The 20120-nt window shown below is 43.0% G+C and overlaps 1 protein-coding gene across 14 annotated transcripts in view; it reads right to left on the minus strand.

Annotated features, from left to right (window-relative positions):
* The window catches only part of adgrl2a (adhesion G protein-coupled receptor L2a), an 840245-nt gene that overhangs the window by 83361 nt on the left and 736764 nt on the right, over positions 1-20120 (minus strand). For all 14 annotated transcript variants that reach the window (XM_059983762.1, XM_059983755.1, XM_059983763.1 and 11 more), the window contains 2 exons: positions 15031-15134; positions 8871-9056 (listed from right to left, as the gene is read on the minus strand). In XM_059983762.1, the coding sequence (XP_059839745.1) occupies positions 8871-9056; positions 15031-15134 (290 nt within the window). The remainder of the gene's footprint in view (positions 1-8870; positions 9057-15030; positions 15135-20120) is intronic.

The following is a 20120-nucleotide window of genomic DNA, read 5'->3' on the forward strand; positions in this document are numbered from 1 at the left end:
AGCAGCAACTTAGTGCAGACATGGTAAAGAGACCCAGTTTTTGTTCAGACCAAGCATGAGAATGGAGAAGAAATGAGATGTAAATGACTTTGACCATGGAATAACTGTTGGCGCGAGACAGGGTGTTTTGACTATCTTAGAACCTGCTGACCTCCTGAGATTTTCATGCCCAACAGTTTCTAGAGTTTACAAGGAATGGTGTGAAGAACAAAAAGACATATAGTGAGCAACAGTTCTGTGGGTGAAAATGTCTTGTTAATGAGAGGACAAAGGAGAATGGCCAGATTGATTCAAACTGACAGGAAGGTGACAGTGACACATGTAGCAATGTGTTGCAACAGTGGTGCGCAGAAGAGCATCTCTGAAGGCACAACATGTCAACCGTTGAAACTGGATGGGCTGCAGCAGCTGAATACCAGGCACATTCACTCTGTGCCCACTTCATTAGGTGCAGGAGGCATCTAATGAAGTGGCTACTGAGTGTATTTTGGTAACAAGTTTACTTTGAAAACTGAAAATTTTTGTGAAACTTAATAGCTGATTTGAGGGACATCACTGGAGTGGGATGAAGATCTTAAGCAAGGGGTAAAAGTACACAATGGGAGAAGTAAGTAACATTTAAGCCCTACCAGGAAATAACAACCAAGTTCCAACTTCAAATTTATTGTCATCTGACTGTGCACATATACAACCAAACAAAATAATGGTTCTGTGGACCACAGTGCACCCAAAGTGCATGTAGTACAGTGTATCACACACAGCACATAAAACAAAATATGTTGACTCCGTTAATTAAATCTGTTCTCTGCTGTGTAAGCAAGAGTGAATCATGCAGAGGAAACTGTGCTGTGGCCCAGGGCACGCAGTTACCAATTACTGAAGCCCCCCCATCCCTTCTCTCTGCACTGGTCCTTCTTTGATTAATGCTCATGGCGCTGGTTTCGGTAACTCACTGCATATTGCAAGTTGAGTTTTATACAGTCCTTGCAAGAATGATTAGGAAAGAAGTTTACCCAGGCGACTTGTCAGCGTAAGATTAATTAGCTTAATCCATCTTAATCTCCTCATTGTCCAGGTTTTCAGTCACATTGACCTTCCTGGCAGGTGGGAATACTTAGATGTGACACGTTCTCTTCCTCCCCTCTCTGATGGAGCCAGGGTCAGCAGAATGTTAGCCCCAGCTTTTCAGTCACTACGGTCTTGCTACCACTGTATAATTGAAGAGCTGGATCCTGTGCAAAAACCTCTCCAATATCTGAAGCATGTACAATGAACATAGAACTTGTGGGGCAAGTTTTTTTTTCCCCACATAGAATGTGGAGGGTGCCTGGAAACACTAATTCCCAGGATCAGAAAATGGTGGATACAGTCCAGACCATCGCAGGCAAAGTCCTCCCCACCACAAAGCACATCTACATGAAGCACTGTCACAGGAAAGCAGCATCCATCATCAGGGACCCCCACCATACAGGCCATGCTCTCTTCTCATTACCACCCACCCTGCTCATGGACTGTTTGTTCCACCTCCATCAGGGAGGAAGCTACGTAGCATCCAGACCTGGGGCACTAGACTCAAAAACAGTTACTTTCCCCTAGCAACAAGTCTGATCAACACCTCCACCCACTAACCCACCCCTCCACACACCAAACCACCACTACTTCATCCTTTCCTGTCAGTCACCTTATGTACAGACACACCTGTGCCTAGTGTCACTTTATGGACATACAATCAATCTATATATAGTCGTTGCTGAGTGTCATAATGTAGTTGTCCATAGGGTTTTTGTGGTGAGATACGGAAGTAGATTTCCAGGCCTTTCTTCTGCACAGATACTACTGCAGCCCAGACTGGGACCCAGCCGGATTCGAACTCAGGACCTTTCGCCTTGAAGTCCAGTGCTGAAGCCACTACACCACTGGCTTTCTAATACATATATCTATAAGCCATCTTATATATTTATTTTTTTTTATTGTTGTGCTCTTTATCTTTTGTATTTTTTGTGCTGCATCAGTTTCTGGAGTAACAATTATTTTATTCTCCTTTACACTAGTGTACTGGAAATGACATTAAACAATCTTGAATCTAGAAGAAGGTACCCACACCATCAGTTTCAGGAGCAGTTATTACCCTACAACCACCGGCTTCTGAAACATCATGGATAACTTCACTCACCTCAATTTGAACTGATTCTACAACTCACTTTTAAGGATTCCAGAAATCTAGTCCTCAGTATTATAGATACTGAGTAAGTCCTCAGTAAGTTAGATATGGCCCCTGTGACTAAAGGGATCAGGGGGTATGGAGAGAAAGCAGGTACAGGGTTCTGGGTTGGATGATCAGCCATGATCATACTGAATGGCGGTGCAGGCTCGAAGGGCTGAAGGACCTACTCCTGCACCTATTTTCTATGTTTCTATTATTTATTTACTTTAACTTTCTTTCATTTGCACAATTTGTCTTCTTTTGCACATTATTTGTCACTCTTTGGTTAAGAGTTATTTTATAAAAGCTATTGCATTTTTTTATTTTCCTGTAAATGAATGAAAATCTATCTCAAGGAAGTATATGGAGACATCAACATACTTAGATGATAAACATGCTTTGATTTTAATTCTGAATAGCGCTGCCACGGACAGTGGTAAAATCTGATATCATCATCATGTGCCGTGTCGAATGATGTAGCTGATTATGGTCTTTCTCTGCCATTTTTTCTACAGAAGTGGTTTGCCATTGCCTTTTTCTGAGCAGTGTCTTTGCAAGATGGGTGACCCCAGTCATTATCAATATTCTTCAGTGGTTGTCTGCCTGGCGTCAGTAGGAACATAACTAGGACTTGTGATACACACCAGCTGCTCATACGACCATCCACCACCTGTTCCCATGTCTTCACGTGACCCCAATCGGGGTGGGGGGCGCTAAAAAGGTGCCACACCTTGCTGAAGGGTGATCGGCAGACTAGCAGAGGGAAGGAGCGCCTTACACCTCCTTTAGTAGAGATGAATCTCCACCTTGCCAAACCAAAAAGCAGATATGGTAGAGGCATTTAAAAGGCTTTTAGGTAGTCACATGGATGTGTTGGGAATGGAGGGTTAGGAACATTGTGTTGCCAGAAGTTTCAAGTAGTTTAGTTAGGTCAGGGACGGCCAGCCAATGGCTTACGCGCCATAAGTAAGTGGCGCATTGCACCCCCGTGATAATAATAAAAAAGAAAGCCTACTCATGCAAAAAGTATTAACCAAAAATCAATTTATAGAAAAAAATCTAAAACTTAGCAATTAGTTTTAGCGATTTTATTATTTTGTGCACATCTTTTGGTGAATGCTATCTTCTTTCACATTAATCTGTTATCAATTTTTAAAAATGTTCAATGAGTCAAACTAGGAAAGAAGGGCTTTTGTTCTGCAGTCGTTCCATAACTGTTCAATACGCGTTTGATCCTGAGGCACCAGGCGTCTGCACCGGCAGTGCGTCGCAGGTTTTTGCCAGTCAGTTTACAATTGACACTCGTGCGCTATGGAGTTGTGCTTTGTTCGTCCTTTGTGTACGTTTGCAATTTTGTACTTTTTCAAAAATTAAGCCTTGTTTTTACATTCAGTTACCCATCACAATGCAAAAAAAAAATGAGCAAAAGAAAAGCAAGTGATAGTAAGCGTGAATTCAATGAACAGTGGGAAAACGAGTTCTTATTTATAGCGGGTCCGTCAGGAAAACCGTTGTGCATTGTTTGTGAAAACACTTTCTCACATAATAGAAGACATGATCTTAATAGACACTATAAAACACAACATCAGACTGAAGTAGATGGAAAACTGAAGCTAGTGCTTGGGTCTGAGTTATGGAAAGAATTTGTGGTTAAGAGAAAGGAAGAAATCAAAAGAAGACAAAATATTTTTGTTAAAAGTCTCATTAGTGTTTATCTTGTTTTTATATTAAATCAATGTATCATGTAAAAATGCTAAATATGTCTATATTAACATATTTTTGCAAGAATTGAATGGGGGTACAAGAGTTGTATGGCACATCTGAACTCGTGTGAAAAAATTGACGCATGGAATGTAAAAGCTTGGCCACGAGTTAGGTATTTAATTTTTTAAAATATTAATTGATGGGATGTGGGCATCACCAGCTAAGCCAGCATTTATTGCCCATCCTAGCTGCCCTTCAGAAGGTGGTGATGAGCTGCCTTCTTGAACCGTTGCAGTCCCCGAGGTGCAGATATACCTAATTATTTGTTTAATTAGGTTGCCACAGTATTGTTGGCCAAAGGGTGTAACTGGGCATTGTGAGAAAGTAAGTAGGTAAGTAAAGACAATTGTTTAATGTTTGTTTATTGTTTCATGTCATTTCATGTACACAACTGTAAAGGAGAACAAATAATCTTTACTCTGGATCTGATGCAGCACGAAAAAAATGAGATATAGAACACAATAATAATAATAATAATAATAATAAAAGACACCAAGTACAAATATAAAGCACAGTAATACACATAACATACGCAATCATCTCTAAAGGTAAAGATAAAATCGACAGATGAGTCACAGATAAATAACAAACTATAATGCATAAATGAAATATTGTAAAGTACTGAACAAATAAACCAGTGACACTTTGAATACGGTGTAGCAGAGAGTTCAGAGGCCAAATGGCCTGGGAGAAGAAACCGTTTCCCATCTCGTCAAGGTGACTGACAGGAAATAATAAAGTAGTGGTGGGAGGGTGTGTGTCGGGGTGGGTGAATGGGAGGAGATGCTCATCAGCCTTACTGCTTGGGGAAAGTAACTCAGTTTGGTGTTCCTGGCGTAGCCTCCTCCCTGATGGGAGTGGGACAAAGAGTGGGTGGGATCCTTCATGATGCCACTGGCCCTTTCCCGGCACCTTTCCGTATATATGTCCTGGATCGCAGGCAGGCATTTAATATTGGAGATTGTGATTCTCAGCTGGCAGAAGAGGAATGAGAACTTCCTTTGCCCTTGCTTTTGCAGACCAACGTGGATTAACGATCGTGATGTTCATCCATTTGCTACCAGTGGGTCAGTGACGAGACAGAAACGATCCTTCCGGACTGCAGTCACCAAATCCATAGATCAAGCACTGATAACGGTGTCATATGACTGCTCTACACAAGGCGCTAAATAAATTCAAAATGCCCTTGGAAGCTCATTCCAAAGATCGATTGTTGTCTTAAATGTCACTGCCTGTGAACAAATCATTGATATGGTATTTTGTGATGTAAATGTAAACGTTACGCTATTCTTGAAGAAGGTGTACCATGGAGAGCTTTCTAACTGGCTGCATCATTGTCTGGGATGTGTGGGGGTGGGGGGTGGCAGGTGCCATAAATGCACAGGATCAAAGTAAGCAGAAGACAGTTGTAAAATTAGTCAGCTCCACCATGGGCACCAACCTCTGTAGCATCTGGACATCTCCAAGGAGCGATGCCTCAAAAAGGCGGGGTCCATCATTAAGGATCCCCATCAGCCAAGACATGCCCCCTTCTCATTGCTATCATCAGGAAGGAACTACAGAAGCACACACTCAACAATTTAGGAACAACTTCTTCCCCTCTGCCATCAGATTCTAAATGGAAATTGAATCCATGAACACTACCTCACTAATTTCTTTAAATTTTTTTTGCACTACTTATTTAACTATTTGATATATATATACTTAATGTAATTTTGTTTTTTCCCCCTTTATTTTCATGGGTTGCATTGTGCTGCTGCCCCAAAGCCAACAAATTTCACGACATGTGCTGGTGATATTAAACCTGATTCTGATTCCTTTGGAGCCATAGATTCAGAGCGTGGAAACAGGTTCCTCAGCCCTGAGTCCGAATCGAACATCAAACACTTATTTACGCTAATCCCACACAAATCCAAGTTTACTTACCCCACATTCTACCATTCCAAAACACTAGTGACAATTTGCCATGACTTTGCAACTCATTGCACTTTCACCATCACTGTAATACTTTATTCCTGTATTCTGTTATTGCTTTCCCTACTATTACCTCGAGGCAACAAGGTGATGAAATGATCTGTATGGATGGCATTCAAAATAAGATTTTATTTTACTGCACATTAGTTAATGTGACAATAATAAACAACCTTAATTTACTAATTTATAACAGCCAATTAACCTACAGACCCCTGTGTGGTAAGGATGATCTCTCTGTCTGTCTTGCACCTTATTGTCTATCAGCACTGCACTTTCTGTTACAGTTTATTCAAAGTTCAAAAAGTTCAAGATGCATTTATTATCAAAGTATGTATAATATATACCACCTTGAGATTCATCTTCTTGCAGGCAGCCTCAAAACAAAGAAACACAATAGAATCCATGAAACCCCCCACCCCCAAACAAAGACCAGCAAGAATCCAATGTGCAAAAAAGAACAAATCATGCAAACAGTAAAATAAAATGAATAATAGACAGAACAAGAACCACAGAGTCTCCGAGCACGAGTCCTTAGAGAAACCAGTCCAGAAGCCCGCTGGCTGCAGGCCACAGCTGCGGAGTCTGTAATTCGGTGCTGACTGAATTACACTCCATTATTGCTTTACCTCAACATACTTCTGCAATGAGTTGATCTGTATGAATGGCAAAATAAACTTTTTCATTGTACCTTGGTACATGCGATATGAATAAACTGATTTGATTTGCCAATTTACAATGGCCAATTAACTTACAGACCTCTTTATGCAAAACATGGACTCTTGATCTCACAATCGAACTTGTTATCGCTTTATTCTACACTGTTATTGTTTAAATCATTACTGTGTAAAGATTTGATCTATAGGAACAGTATTCAAAAGAAGCGTTACACTGCACGTGACGATATTAAACCAATACCAATTTACAACGACTAATTAACCTACAGACCTCTTTATTCTGAAGATGAATCTCTCGGTCTATCTCACTGTGCACTTTATTGTATAAGGTGCTGTATACATAATTCAATAATAAATGTGAGAATAATAAACCAACTTAATTTACAGTGGCCAATGAACTTGCAGACCTCCATGCTAGATAACTCTCAGTCTATCTCACTGTGGACTTTATTGTCTGCCTGCACCGCCCTCCCTCTATAACTGTAACACTTTATTCTGCACTCTGTTATGTTTTCCTTTTGTATCTTGTCATTGTACTTACATACGAAATGATTGGTCTGGAAGGCAGGCAAAGAAAGCTTTTCATCGTATCTCTGTGCTTGTGACAAGAATAAGCCTGGCATCACCTCCAAGAGGACCAATGTTGTTGTTGTGGTTTGGAGGCTTGTGTGCCTCGGTGACCCAGAGAGCTATGTTGGCTGGAGTCAGGGCCTTGTGCTTTAGTTCTTAGTAGAGTCAGCTATGCCAAACAGGTCAAAGGGCAGAGACCGGACTAAGAGTGGTCCACTGGCTTTCCAGACTCGGGGGCTCAGCTCAGGGCTAACAATCCTGACTGGTGAAACAAAACTGTTATGGAAACAGCAATGAAGAGTCCTTCTATACAAGCAGAGACAGAACATAGAATATAGAAATCTACAGCACATTACAGGCCCTTCGGCCCACAGTGTTGTGCTGACCAGGTAACCTGCTCTAGAAACTGCCAAAAATTTCCCTACCACATAGCCCTTTATTTTTCTAAGCTCCATGTACCTATCAAAGAGTCTCTTTAAAGATCCTATTGTACTCGCCTCTACCATCGCAATGGGCAGTAAATACCTAGCATATCCTTGGGATGAGATTGGAACTTGGGGCACCTGAAGAAGCACATACAGTTACATGGAGATTGTGCAGACTCCACACAGACAGCACATGCGGTCAGCATTGAACATGGGTTAATGGAGTTCTACAGTCAATTCTCGCTTTCTGAATGACAGCACTGTGAGACGTTACCCAGGACAGTCCCTGATCACACCAACGCACAGCCAGTAAAAACAGAGTTAATAGTCCAACAGACAACACAGGGGATTTGCCTTTGTAGAAAAAACAGGGATGATAATCAGCCTCCTGTACCATCAGAAAAGGGATACAGGAACCTGAAGACATACACTCAAATTTTCAAGAACAGCTTCTTCCTCTCTACCATCAGATTTCTGAATGAACATTGAACCCATGAACACTGCCTCATTTGCTCTCTTTTAAAAATTTTCTAATAAATATTTAGGATTGTAATTTATGGTTTTAAAAAATTATTATGTATCGCAATGCTCTGCTGCCACAAAACAAAACATTTCACTACATATGGTAGTGATATTAAACCTGATTCTGGGAAAATACAAGGATGATACCAGATGGCAAAGAGAGGCAAGAAGGACAGCATTGGTGAGGGTGCGGAAGGGAATAGAGGGAGGAAGAAAAAGCGTCATGCGACATACCCAGCCAAGCAAGAGGCAACAGTTTCGATGGGGCAAGGCAGACAAACCAAAGAAAAATCGACATCACAGTATGCTACCTTAATATATCCTCTGCAAGTCTTGTCTCTTTTTTGGAGCTTTTCCAGTTGTGGGAGGCAGAGAGAGAGAGAGAGAGAGAAACAGAGAGAGCGAGAGAGAGAGAGAGAGAGAAAGAGCGAGAGAGGAGAGACAGAGAGAGGGAGAGGGAGAAACAGATAGAGATGGTGGAGAGAGACAGAGAGAGAGCAGGGAGACACAGAGAGGGGAGAGAGAGGGGGAAGAGAGAGACAGAGAGAGGGACAGAAAGAGTGGGGGGAGGGAGGGAGAGAGAGGGAGAGAGAGAGAAAGAGAACATGTGGTTACTAAGGAGAGAGTCAGCACTGTAACATCATCAGAGTAGAGAGAGTCACTCACTTTGCAATCATCATCCATAGAATGGGAAGCTCTGACCCGAGGCTTTTGGCCTTCATGACCCACTGTCCTTACCTTGGTAAAGCTGCGCCCCAGAGTGTCCTTCTCGCTTGGCCGCAGTTCCTGGAGCTGGGCATCCAGGATGTCGACCAGTTGCTCCATAAGCCTGACCGACGAGCTGACATCTCCCGCGTAAATGGGCCCTTTGGTGTGCTTAGCCAGCTCATTTGCTAGGTTAGCAGCATTCTCCCCGCTCCTGATCTGTGAACACAAGTTCAAAAGTTCAAAGTAAATTTATTATCAGAGGACATGTACAGTGCCTATAAAAAGTATTAACCCCCCACCCCGGAGATTTTCATGTTTTATTGTTTTACAACATTGAATCACAATTTTTTTTTGACACTGATCAGCAGAAAAAGACTCCTTCATGTCAAAGCGAAAAAAGATCTCTACATTAGTTACAAATATAAAACACAGAATAATTGATTGCATAACTATTCACTCCCTTTAATGTGACACACCCAATCATCTCTGGTGCAACCAATTGGTTTCAGAAGTCACATAATTAGCTAAATAGAGATCACCATGTGCAGTCAAGGTATTTTATTGATTGTAGTAAGAATACACCTGTAGCTGGTATCCGAGCAAAGACTACACCATGAAGTCTCCAAGCAACTTCATGAAAAGGTTATTGAAAAACACAGGTCAGGAGATGGATACAAGAAAGTTTCCACATTACTAAATATCCCTTGGAGTACAGTTAAGTCAATCATCAAGAAATGGAAAGAATATGGCACAACTGTAAATCTGTCTGGAACAGACCTAAAACCTCAAAAACTGAGTGACTGTGCAAGAAGGGAGGACCACCAAGAGACTTCTGACATCTCTGGAGGAGTTACAAGCTTCAGTGGCTGAGATGGGAGATACTGTGCGTACAACAATTATTGCCTGGGTGTTTCACCAGTCACAGTTTTATGGGAGAGTCGCAAAGATCAAGCCACTGTAGAAAAAAACTCTAATGAAATATTAACTAACATTTGCCAGAAAGCATGTGGTAGACTCTGAAGTCAGCTGGAAGATGGTTCTACGGTCTATTGAAACTAAAATTAAGCTTTTTGGCTCTCAGACCAAATACCATGTTTGGCATAAGCTAAGCACTGCACATAACCATAAACACATTATCCCTACCGTGAATCGTGGCGGTGGCTGCATCGTGCTGTGTGGATGCTTCACTACAGCAGGCCCTGGAAGGCTGGTGAAGGTACAGGGTAAAATGAATGCAGCAAGATACAGGGAAATCCTGATGCAGTTTGCAAGTGAACTGTGACTTGGAAGAAGGTTTGTTTTCCAGCATGACAATGACCCCAAGATTAAAGCAAAAGCTACATAGGATTGGCTTAAAAACAACTGTCCTAGAGTGGCCAATTCAGAGTCCAGATCTCAATTCAACTGAGAACTTGCGGCTGGACTTGAAAAGGGCTGTTCCCTCACGATCCCCAAGCAATCTGACCGAGCTTGAGCAGTGTCATAAAGAAGAATGGGGAAAAATTGCAGTATCCAGATGTGCAAAGCTGATAGAGACCTATTCACATAGACTCAAGGCTGCAATTGCTGCCAAAGGCACATCTACTAAATACTGACTTGAAAGGGTATGTAATTATGCAATCAATTATTTTGTGTTTAATAACTCTAATAAATTTAGACCAATTTGTAGAAATTTGTCCTGACGAAGGGTCTCAGCCCGAAACATCGACAGCGCTTCTCCCTATAGATGCTGCCTAGCCTGCTGTGTTCTACCAGCATTTTGTGCGTGTTGTTGTTTGTAGAAATTTGTTTTCCTGTAGACAAGAAAGAGTCTTTTTCTGTAGATCAGTGTCAAGAAAGCCAAATTAAATCCTCTGTGATTCAATGTTGTAAAACAATAAAACAAGAAAACTTCCAGGGAGGAAGGGGAGTAAATATTTTTTTATAGGCACTGTTTGTCACCATATACTACCCTGAGATGTGCTGATTAATCATAAACCAATCAACCTCTGCTTTAAATATTTCCAATGACTTGGCCTCCACAGCTGCCTGTGGCAATGAATTCCACAGATTCACCACCCTCTGGATGAGGAAATTTTTCCTCAGCTCTGTTCAAAATGGACGCCCCTCAATTCTTACACTGTGCCCTCTGGTTCTAGACTCCCGCATTCAAGGAAACAATATTAGATAGTAGAGCGGTGAGCCTATGGAATTCTTTACCACAGGCAGCTGTGGAGGCAAAGTCTTTATGCATATTTAAGACAGAATTTGATAGATTCCTGATTGGTCAGGGAGGGTATGAAGGGATATGGGTAGGAGGGGAAGCAGGAGAATGGGGCTGAGTCAAAAATTGGATCAGCCATGATGAAATCTTGGAGCAGACGCGATAGGTCAAATGGTTTAATTCTTCTCCTATATCTTGTGGTCCTGTAAATTTCAATGAGATTCCCCACCTCCCGCCCCTTCATTCTTCTAAACTGCAGTGAGAACAAGCCCAGAGCCACCAAACACTCCTCGTACGTTACCCCTTTAATTCCTGGGATCATTCTCATAAGCCTCTTCTAGACCCTAGGCAGCACAGCCTTTTTTGTTAGTTAAAAATCCCAAAACCAATCACCGCCCTCCTAGAGCGGTCTGAATTTAACTCATTAAAATAATTTGGCTAGAGTCTGGGAAGATGTGGGAGGTAACAATTTGAGTATTTCACATTTTTCCACTGACAACAAACCTCATTGTGGCCTTCCATGAGCTGTTGTGCTCCTTTGTGCCGATGAGGATGAGAGAGTGTCAAAACTTTTGGTTCGATTTAATACTGAAGGTTACAATATGCAACCTGAAGTTTTACTCTTCACTTTGTTTTTTTTTTGCTCTCCTTTTGTTGGAGATTAATCTAGATTAGAGTTGTTAGATTAATCTTGGAATAGGTTTAAAGATCGGCACAACGTTTTAGGCAGAAGGGCCTGGACTGTTCTATTTTCAATGTTTTATTAAGATGACCAAATAGTTGGAATCACTGTCGACAAGCCTGAGTATTCATGGATCCATATGGAGCTTTAGCCAACCTCGAATGGCCAAAGGCCCTGATCAATTAAGCAATGGTCGTTAACTCATTAAAACAACTGAGAGTTTTTGAACAAAATGTCAGGTAGCCATGATATTTCTGTCTGTGGCAGCTTGCTGCACAGATATTTCAAAAATGCTTTATCGCTTGTGTTCTATAAATGCACTTCCTTCTTCTGGGCCACGTGTGCTTTGAGACTCCAGAGCGATAACATCATCGCTGTTGATTTCGTGAGCCCCATTGGACTGTGAAATATTTGGCCAATCTCTCAATCATATTTGCACAGTTTGAAAATATTACTTCGAGATTAAATGACTCAGAAACTGATAAAGGGATTCAAACTCTATTTGCAGTCCTCTTTGAAAGCAGCTGTCTTGCCCACATGTTAATTTCATATTCGAGTATACTTGGCAAACATTCTTTCAATTCCCAATGGCTAACCATGCCGTGCAAAAGAAAACTAATTACGTCCATTTCTTCAAAGGCCTTGGTTTGGTTCTTAAAGCTCCAGTTTCTAAACATGAACAATAAGTCATAGGAAAGGATTAGGCCATTCAGCCCATCAAGCCTGCTCCCCATTCTATTATGGCTGATTTATTATCCTTCTCCCTATTCTCCCGTTTCTCCCCGTAGACTTTGACACTGTCACTAGTAGTGTGGTGGTTAGCACAACAGTTTATAATACAGGTGACCCAGGTTCAATTCCCACCACTGCATGTAAGTATAATGTAAGTTCCCCCTGTGACCACGTGGGTTTCCTCTGGGTGCTCAGGTTTTCTCATACAATCCAAATATGTAATGGTTGGTAGGTTAGTTGGTAATTGTCATTTGTCCCATGATTAGGTTAGGGTTAAATTGGGGGATTACAGAGCAGCACAACGGGAAAGGCCTATTCCGTGCTGTATCTCAACAAATAGATAAAATATTTAATCCTAGCAACTTCTACTTTAAATATACCCAGTGGCTTGACCTCCATAGACATCTGTGGCAATGAAATCCACAGTTTCACCACCTCTTCTAAAGAGATCCCTCCTCGGAAATAATTCAAAAAATCTGTAACTTGGGTATTCGATGGTTGGGTTGAATTATTCTCCAGTCTTGAAATTAACTTGCAAACTTTTCGTCACCATATGAGGAGACATCATCAGTGCACTGTTAATTGTTGTGTGTCCTCCAAAAGCTTGGCCTTTACATACTTATCAATCACCTGATTGTCGTAATTACAGATCAGTGATGAAGCGTTTGCAAACAAATTGCCTAGATCAGAGAACAACTCAACCCAACCAAATTCCTCCTCAACTCTGCTCCAAAGGGACATCTCTCTATTCTGAGGCTGTGCCCTCTGGTCCTAGACTCCCCCACTATAAGAACTATCCTCTCCATGTCCACTCTATCTAGGCCTTTCAATATTCAAAGTCTATTAAGACTGAATATAGACAGATTCCTGTGGATAATAAACCATTGTGGAAGATAGATCTTTAAAATATGCAATGTTACTCTCCTCTTGAATCACACAGGGCACATATAGATACACAGAGAAATCCATAACATCAGTGGTGACAAGTCGGAGCAGCAGGATAGTATAATGGCTGGCAACTCCCTTTGAGCACAGATAATCACCAGTCAGTGTTCGATTCCCATCACTGCCTGCAATGATCTGATCTGTATGAACAGTATGCAGGACAAGCTTTTCACTGTATCTCGGTACATGTGACCATAATAAACCAATCCCAGTTATGGAGTGACCACAACATAATGCAATTGCCCATATGGCAACAAAATTACTTTTGCCTGTTTTGAGGAAGGGTGGCATAGTGGTTAACAACAACATTTTACAGTACCAGCAACCTGCGCTCAATACCCATTGCTGCCTGTAAGGAGTTTGTACATCTTCCCGGAGGCTACCTGAGTTTCCTCCAGGTGCTCTGGTTTCCTCCCACAGTCCAAAGACGTACCGGTTGGTAGGTTAATTGGGCATGGTAAATTGTCCTGTGATTAGGCTCGGGTTAAATCAGGGGTTTGCTGGGTGGTGCAGCTTGAGGGACGGGGTGATCCTGTTCTCCGCTGTATCTTTAAATAAATTTTAAAAAGTAAATAAAGGTATAGCTGGGCAAGTGGACAGTATGTTTGGCACAGTAGTGTAGTGGTCGATGCATCGCTTTTCAGCCCCAGTGATCACCCATCGGGGTTCAATTCCCGCCTCTGCCTGTAAGAGTTTGTACCTTCTCCACATGACCCGTGGGTATCCCCAGGGTGCTCCCACATTCCAAAGATGTGTGACTTTGAATTAGCGAGTTGTAGGCGTGCTACGTTGTTCCCAAAGTGTGGCTATACTTGCAGGCTGCTCAGCACAATCTTTGCTGATTTGATTTTTTTTAATTAAGTGCAATCGTGAACAATAGCCAGAACAGAAATGCTGATCAAGTCAACTAGCTCCCAAAGAGAGCTCTGATAGGCCAGTCAGATGGTTCGCTGCTGGCGAGCGATGCATTTCTCTGCATGTTTCTGAATGTTTCGATGCCCATGTGGCAAATAAAGCTAATCTTTCTTTGTAGAAAAGTAATGAATGTATCTCTTAATTATGTGTATGTTTATATATTGCTCTGTACTGCTGCCACTAAACAACAGATTTCACAACATGTGGAGAGGATGTTTCCTATAGTGGGGGAAGTCTAGGACCAGAGGACACAGATAGAGTGGATGTGGAGAGGATGTTTCCTATGATGGGGGAGTCTAGGACCAGAGAGGACAGCCTGAGAATAGAGGGGTGTCCTTTTAGAATGGACGAACTTCTTTAGTCAGACAGTGGTGAATCTGTGGAATTCATTGTCAAATCATTGGGTATATTTAAGGCAGAAGTTGATAGATTTTTGATTATTCAGGGCATGGACGGATATGGGGAGAAGGCAGGAGATTGGGGCTGAGAGGGAAAATGGATCAGCCGTGATGAAATAGTGGAGCAGACTTGCTGGGCCAAATTGTCTAAATCAGCTCTCGCATCTTGTGGTGCTGTATGTCAGTGATATTAAACCTGACTCTGATTATGATTCACTCACCCAACTGTAAAACACTTAAAGATCACTTTAAGCCTCAATCCTCAGCACATTAGTGCTGGCTGGCATTTAGACATGGCAGGAACTCACAACAAACCTTCTGAGCCACTTGGTTCACCCAGTGCGAGGTACAGTTGCTCAAGTCCGGACCCTTTGGGTTCCACGTGCCAGTGGTGATTACACAGAGGTAAGTGGCTGTGCCTGTAAAAGATGAATTAAGAAAACTCTTAGACAACTTCCCCCTCTTCCCCTTCTTTCATGGTCTTCTGTCCCATCAGATTCCCCCTTCTCCAGCCCTTCATCTCTTCCACCAGTCAACTTCCCACTCTTACTTCACTCCTCCCCCCTGCCGGTTTCACCCATCACCTACCACCATGTACTTCTTCCTCCCCTTCAACAGCACCCTCCACACTTCCTTATTCTGACTTCTTTGTTCTTCCTGATACAGGGTCGCAGCCCAAAAAGTCCTGTTCTTTCCTGTTCATAGATGACGCCTGACCTGCTGAACTCCTCCAGTATATTGTGTGCGTTGCTCTAGATCTCCAGCATCTGCAGTGCCTCTTGCGTTTACAACTTGCCATTTATTTTATTTAGAAATATACAGTGTGGGACAAGTCCTTCTAGCTCAATGAGCCACAACATCCAGCAACCCATCAGTTTAACCCTACCTAATCACAGGCCAATTTACAATGATCAACTGACCTACTTACCAGTGCATCTTTGGACTGTGAGAGGATACTGGAGCACTTGGGAAGGAAGGTACTTAACAGAGGGCACTGGAATTGAACTCCAAATCCGAGGTCATGAGCTGTAATTATGCCATGCCAACCACTATGCCACCCTAGCACCCATGTGCTTACAAGAACAATAAAAAGCAGTGCATGTACTGTGGCTCAGCCATTTTGATTGCCCATGACTTCTTTCCAAATTAATCTTCCTCCTTAACGTACTGGGGGCCCAACTCCAGTGACCCAGGTTCAATCCTGGCCATTGGTGATCTTGATTAGTACAGTACTATAATGGTCAGCATCATGCTTTACAGTCCCAGAGATCATGATCGGGGTTCAGTTCCACAGCAATCTCTCAGGTGCTAATCAAGGGTGTTTTTATCTTTTTTGAAACTTCCTTTTAATGATCACAAGTCAGTGCTGGACATGAAAAACCTCAAGAACTGCAGACCTACCCCATCAGTAAGCTGCAGGTTGGCATTGAAGCAGGGCCTGGTACAGATCGTGTCACAAGCTGCTACAGGGAGTCATCGGGGTCTGCGCGCAGGGGCAGTGTGCAGCTTGACAGCAAGTGATTGTCTTGGATGTTTCTCTAGCCATCGCAAAGACCCTGCTGAACTTTGGTAAAGTAATATACTGCAAGTCCATTTCCCTCGTCTACTGGAAAGACAGACGGTTGGGAAGCTGCATGACCTCAGTTGTAGCGATGACTAGACCTCAAGCCGTGGGCTTGCCTGTTGCAGCAGTCCGGGAGAGGAGAGGCCAGAGGTGGTGTAGCACAGCATCCATGCTGGGTTAGGGGCTGAGCCCTCCCGCCAGTGCTGCCCTCCAGTGCTTGATTGATAGAATGACAAGATGGATTGTGCTTGTTCTTGCTGATAAAACCTTAGCACCATCGATTTACAGGACGTGTCAGTCAGGGATTTGGGCTATATTTTTTTAATTTACATGACTGTATGTTTATTGGTTATCCTATATGTGCTAAATCTGCCTTGTGCTGTGTATTGACTGTTGGTAATATGTTTAGCACCTTGGCCCTGGAGGAACTCTGTCATATTTGGCTATTTTCATGGGTATTCATTAATAGTTGAATGATAATTAAACTTCATGGTATGAAAGGGTTAACATTTGAGGAGTGTTTGATGGCTCTGTACTCGCTGGAGGTTAGAAGCATGGGGGGGGGGGGATCTCGCTGAATCCTATTGAATATTGAAAGTTCTAGACGGAGAGGACACATTAAAGATGTTTCCTATAGTGACGACAACCTCTGACCGGAAGGCACAGCCTCAGAATACAAGGACTTCACTTTTGAACAGAGACCAGGAGAAATTTCTTTGTACAACTTGTAAAATTCATTGCCACAAATAGCTGTGGAGGCCAAGTCATTGGCTATATTTAAAGCGGAGGTTGAAAATTTCTTGATTAGTCAGGGCATAAAAGGTTACAGGGAGAAGGCAGGAAAATGGGGTTGAGATGGATAATATATCAGCCATGATGGAATGGCGGAGCGGGCTTGATGGGCTGAATGGCCTAATTTTGCTCCTACGTTTGATGGTCATCTCTACGGACGGCATGCAAAACACAAAACTTTTCACTGTACGTGTGACAATAATGAACCAATTACCCAAAAACAAATGGTCGACACTTGAGACAACAAGGCGTGGAAGGCTGTCGGCCGAATGCTGGTAAATGGGATTGGTGTACATTGGCAAACTGGGTGGCAGGGATGAATAGGGTTATGGACCTGTTTCTGAACTGCATTTCTCTGAGATTCCATAATACATCTGTTAACTGGCATCATACATTGATTGATTTAGTTAGAGATACGGTGGCTGTTTAAGGTTGTCATAGCTGTGGGTGGTAATGGTGGCAGGCTCTGACTACCTATTAAATGGTATGCGTCTCAAATAGCCTCGGACATCCAAGCCCAGCTCCTGACCTTCACATGTGGCTGAGCTACTAAGTCTGCCAGAACTGACAAGAAGAGAGGCAAAGGTGGGTTACTGGCACCTTAAAACCAGTCACGTCAGGCAGATGGGGCTCATTAGTGATGGTTGGCAACTTACCTGGGAGAAGGAAAACTCGGATCTCTAATCCACTGCTACACTCATGGGGAAGGCTTCGGGAGTTAACCCTGAGGGGGAAAAATCAGGAGCTGAAGTCCCTGAGGCAATCCAACTCTGACTGGCAACTCCTGCGATACTGCTGGTGACAAAATGTCACGCTGCCGTTCCTTTAGCTTCATCAGATGTACGGAGAGGGGGAGCTTGCTAGATGGGCAACAGCTTGGTCTCCATATTGTACTGCCGAGGCTTGTGTATCTAGACAGCCAGGATGCAACATCCACAGTTGACCCTGACCCACAGAAGCCTCACTCACTCCAGCAATAACAGCATGGAACAGGCTCTGCTGGTCCAGCAACCGCCCGATTTAACTGTTGTCTACTCACAGGTCAATTTACAATGACCAATTAACCTACTAACGAGTCCGTCTCTGAACCGGGGGAGTGAACTGGAGTATCTGGAGGAAACCCACGGGGTTCACAACGAGAACTTACAAATTCCTCACTTGGGGCGCCGGAACTGAACTTAGGACTCTGATGCCCTGAGCTACAATGGTGTCACGCTAACAGCTACGTTACAGCAGCGCCCCATTCAGAGATCCGGCCAAAAGAACCCTTGCTAATTACACCTATATGACCAATTAAATTACTAACCCGTAAGTCTCTGGAATGTCGGAAACCCAGGTGCTCTTGGGAAGAGCATACAAACACTTTACAGACGGTTGCAGGAATTGAACCCGGGTCGTTGCCACCATGCTTCCAGTGCCAACACAGCATGCCCACCGCTTACTAACCAAGCCCCTACATCTTTGGAAACCCATACAGTTATGGGGAGAAGGGTATAAACTCACTACTGGAGGCAGTGTGTTCTGAGCCCTGGGTCGCTGGTGCTGTAATAACGTTACACTAACTGCTGCACTACCTTGCTGCCCAAAATCAGTATTGTGACAAAGACAGCAAAAACAGAATCAACAAGGGAGGAGTTAATTTAGTCTTCCAAGAGGTGCTCCTTCCAGATTTCTCTTTGCAGCAAAAGTTGTGATTTTTCGTGATGTGAATCAGAATCCATTTATTATCACTGACATATGTGAAGAAATTTGCTGTTTTGTGGCAGCAGTACAGAGTGAGATATAAATATCACTACAAGTTTCAATAAATAGATAGATACATAGATGGATTGACAGACGGACAGATACCGCAAAAGGGAATAGTGAGATGGTGTTCATGGTCTGTTCTGAAATCTGATGGTGGAGGGAAGGGAGCTGTTTCTAAAACACTGGCTGTGAGTCTTGAGGCTCCTGCGCTTCCTCTCTGAAGGTAGCAGTGAGAAGTGAACTGTATGAATTTTTTTTAAGCCTCCTGCTAATGAGCTTGGAAGTGCGGGGACTGATGTGTCATGGAGGGCGAATGGAGTGGTGGAGGGAGGTGTTGGAGATGCTTGCTCCTGAGCATCACTGAAACTCCAGCCTCTCATTTATCACACCTCCCGCAGCCGCCCTGCGCTGTGAGAAAGCAATTAGTTATTTTGGCTTTGGAGTGGTTGTTGTTGTGTTGGCAAGTTCGGGAGGCACGGTGAAACTCCAATTATCTGGCACTTGATTGCTTGGAAATCCCAAGATTCCAGTTTCTGGCTTTCTTCTAGTCCTGGAATATGAGTCTCAAATGCAAAGTCTGAGGTTGAGGGATGGAGTGGATGGGGAGAGACGGGGGGGAATAGGGAGAGACAAATGGGAGGGAGACCGATTGAGAAAGAAGGGGCTAAGCAAAGACAAACAGGGAGGGTAAGAGGTGAGGGAGAGAATGTGAGTGAGTGAGAAAGACAAAAGGAAGAGGGTGAAAGAGAAAGGGGTGGTAGAGAGATGTGAATGGGTGGGATAGAAATTCTGCAGGTCTCACAACAATTGGTGGAGTTGTGGACAGTGGGGAACTTGTTAAGAGTGGATATCAGTTGTAGATATGGGGGTTGGGGATGGCAGATAGAATTTAATCTGGAAAGTCAAATTATGAAAGTAGAAGGACGGGAAGTGTATGGAGGGTTGTGATGTTGGTGCGGGTTGATGAGATCCGGCAGAATAATAGATTAGCATGGACTAGATGGGCCAAAGGGCCTGTTTCTATGCTGTAGTTCTTTGATTTTGGCCTCTACAAGCCTCTAGGAAAGAATATTCCAGTGATTCACCATCCTTTGTTCCAAGAAGTACAGGGAACAAGCAAGAACAATGAATTGAGAACCAATCCAATATGTGTCATAAATTAGCAGCTGTGTTAATCCAGTATTAGATGCTAATAGACAGCACCAGTGACCAACAGTGCATTTCATAGCATGCTTAATATCACAGGCTCTCCCAGTTGTACCTAAACACAGTTTATAACGATTACCCTTTGGGGAACTAAAAT

The sequence above is a fragment of the Hypanus sabinus genome, chromosome 11, assembly GCF_030144855.1.
Source record: "Hypanus sabinus isolate sHypSab1 chromosome 11, sHypSab1.hap1, whole genome shotgun sequence".
Classification (NCBI taxonomy): Eukaryota; Metazoa; Chordata; class Chondrichthyes; order Myliobatiformes; family Dasyatidae; genus Hypanus; species Hypanus sabinus.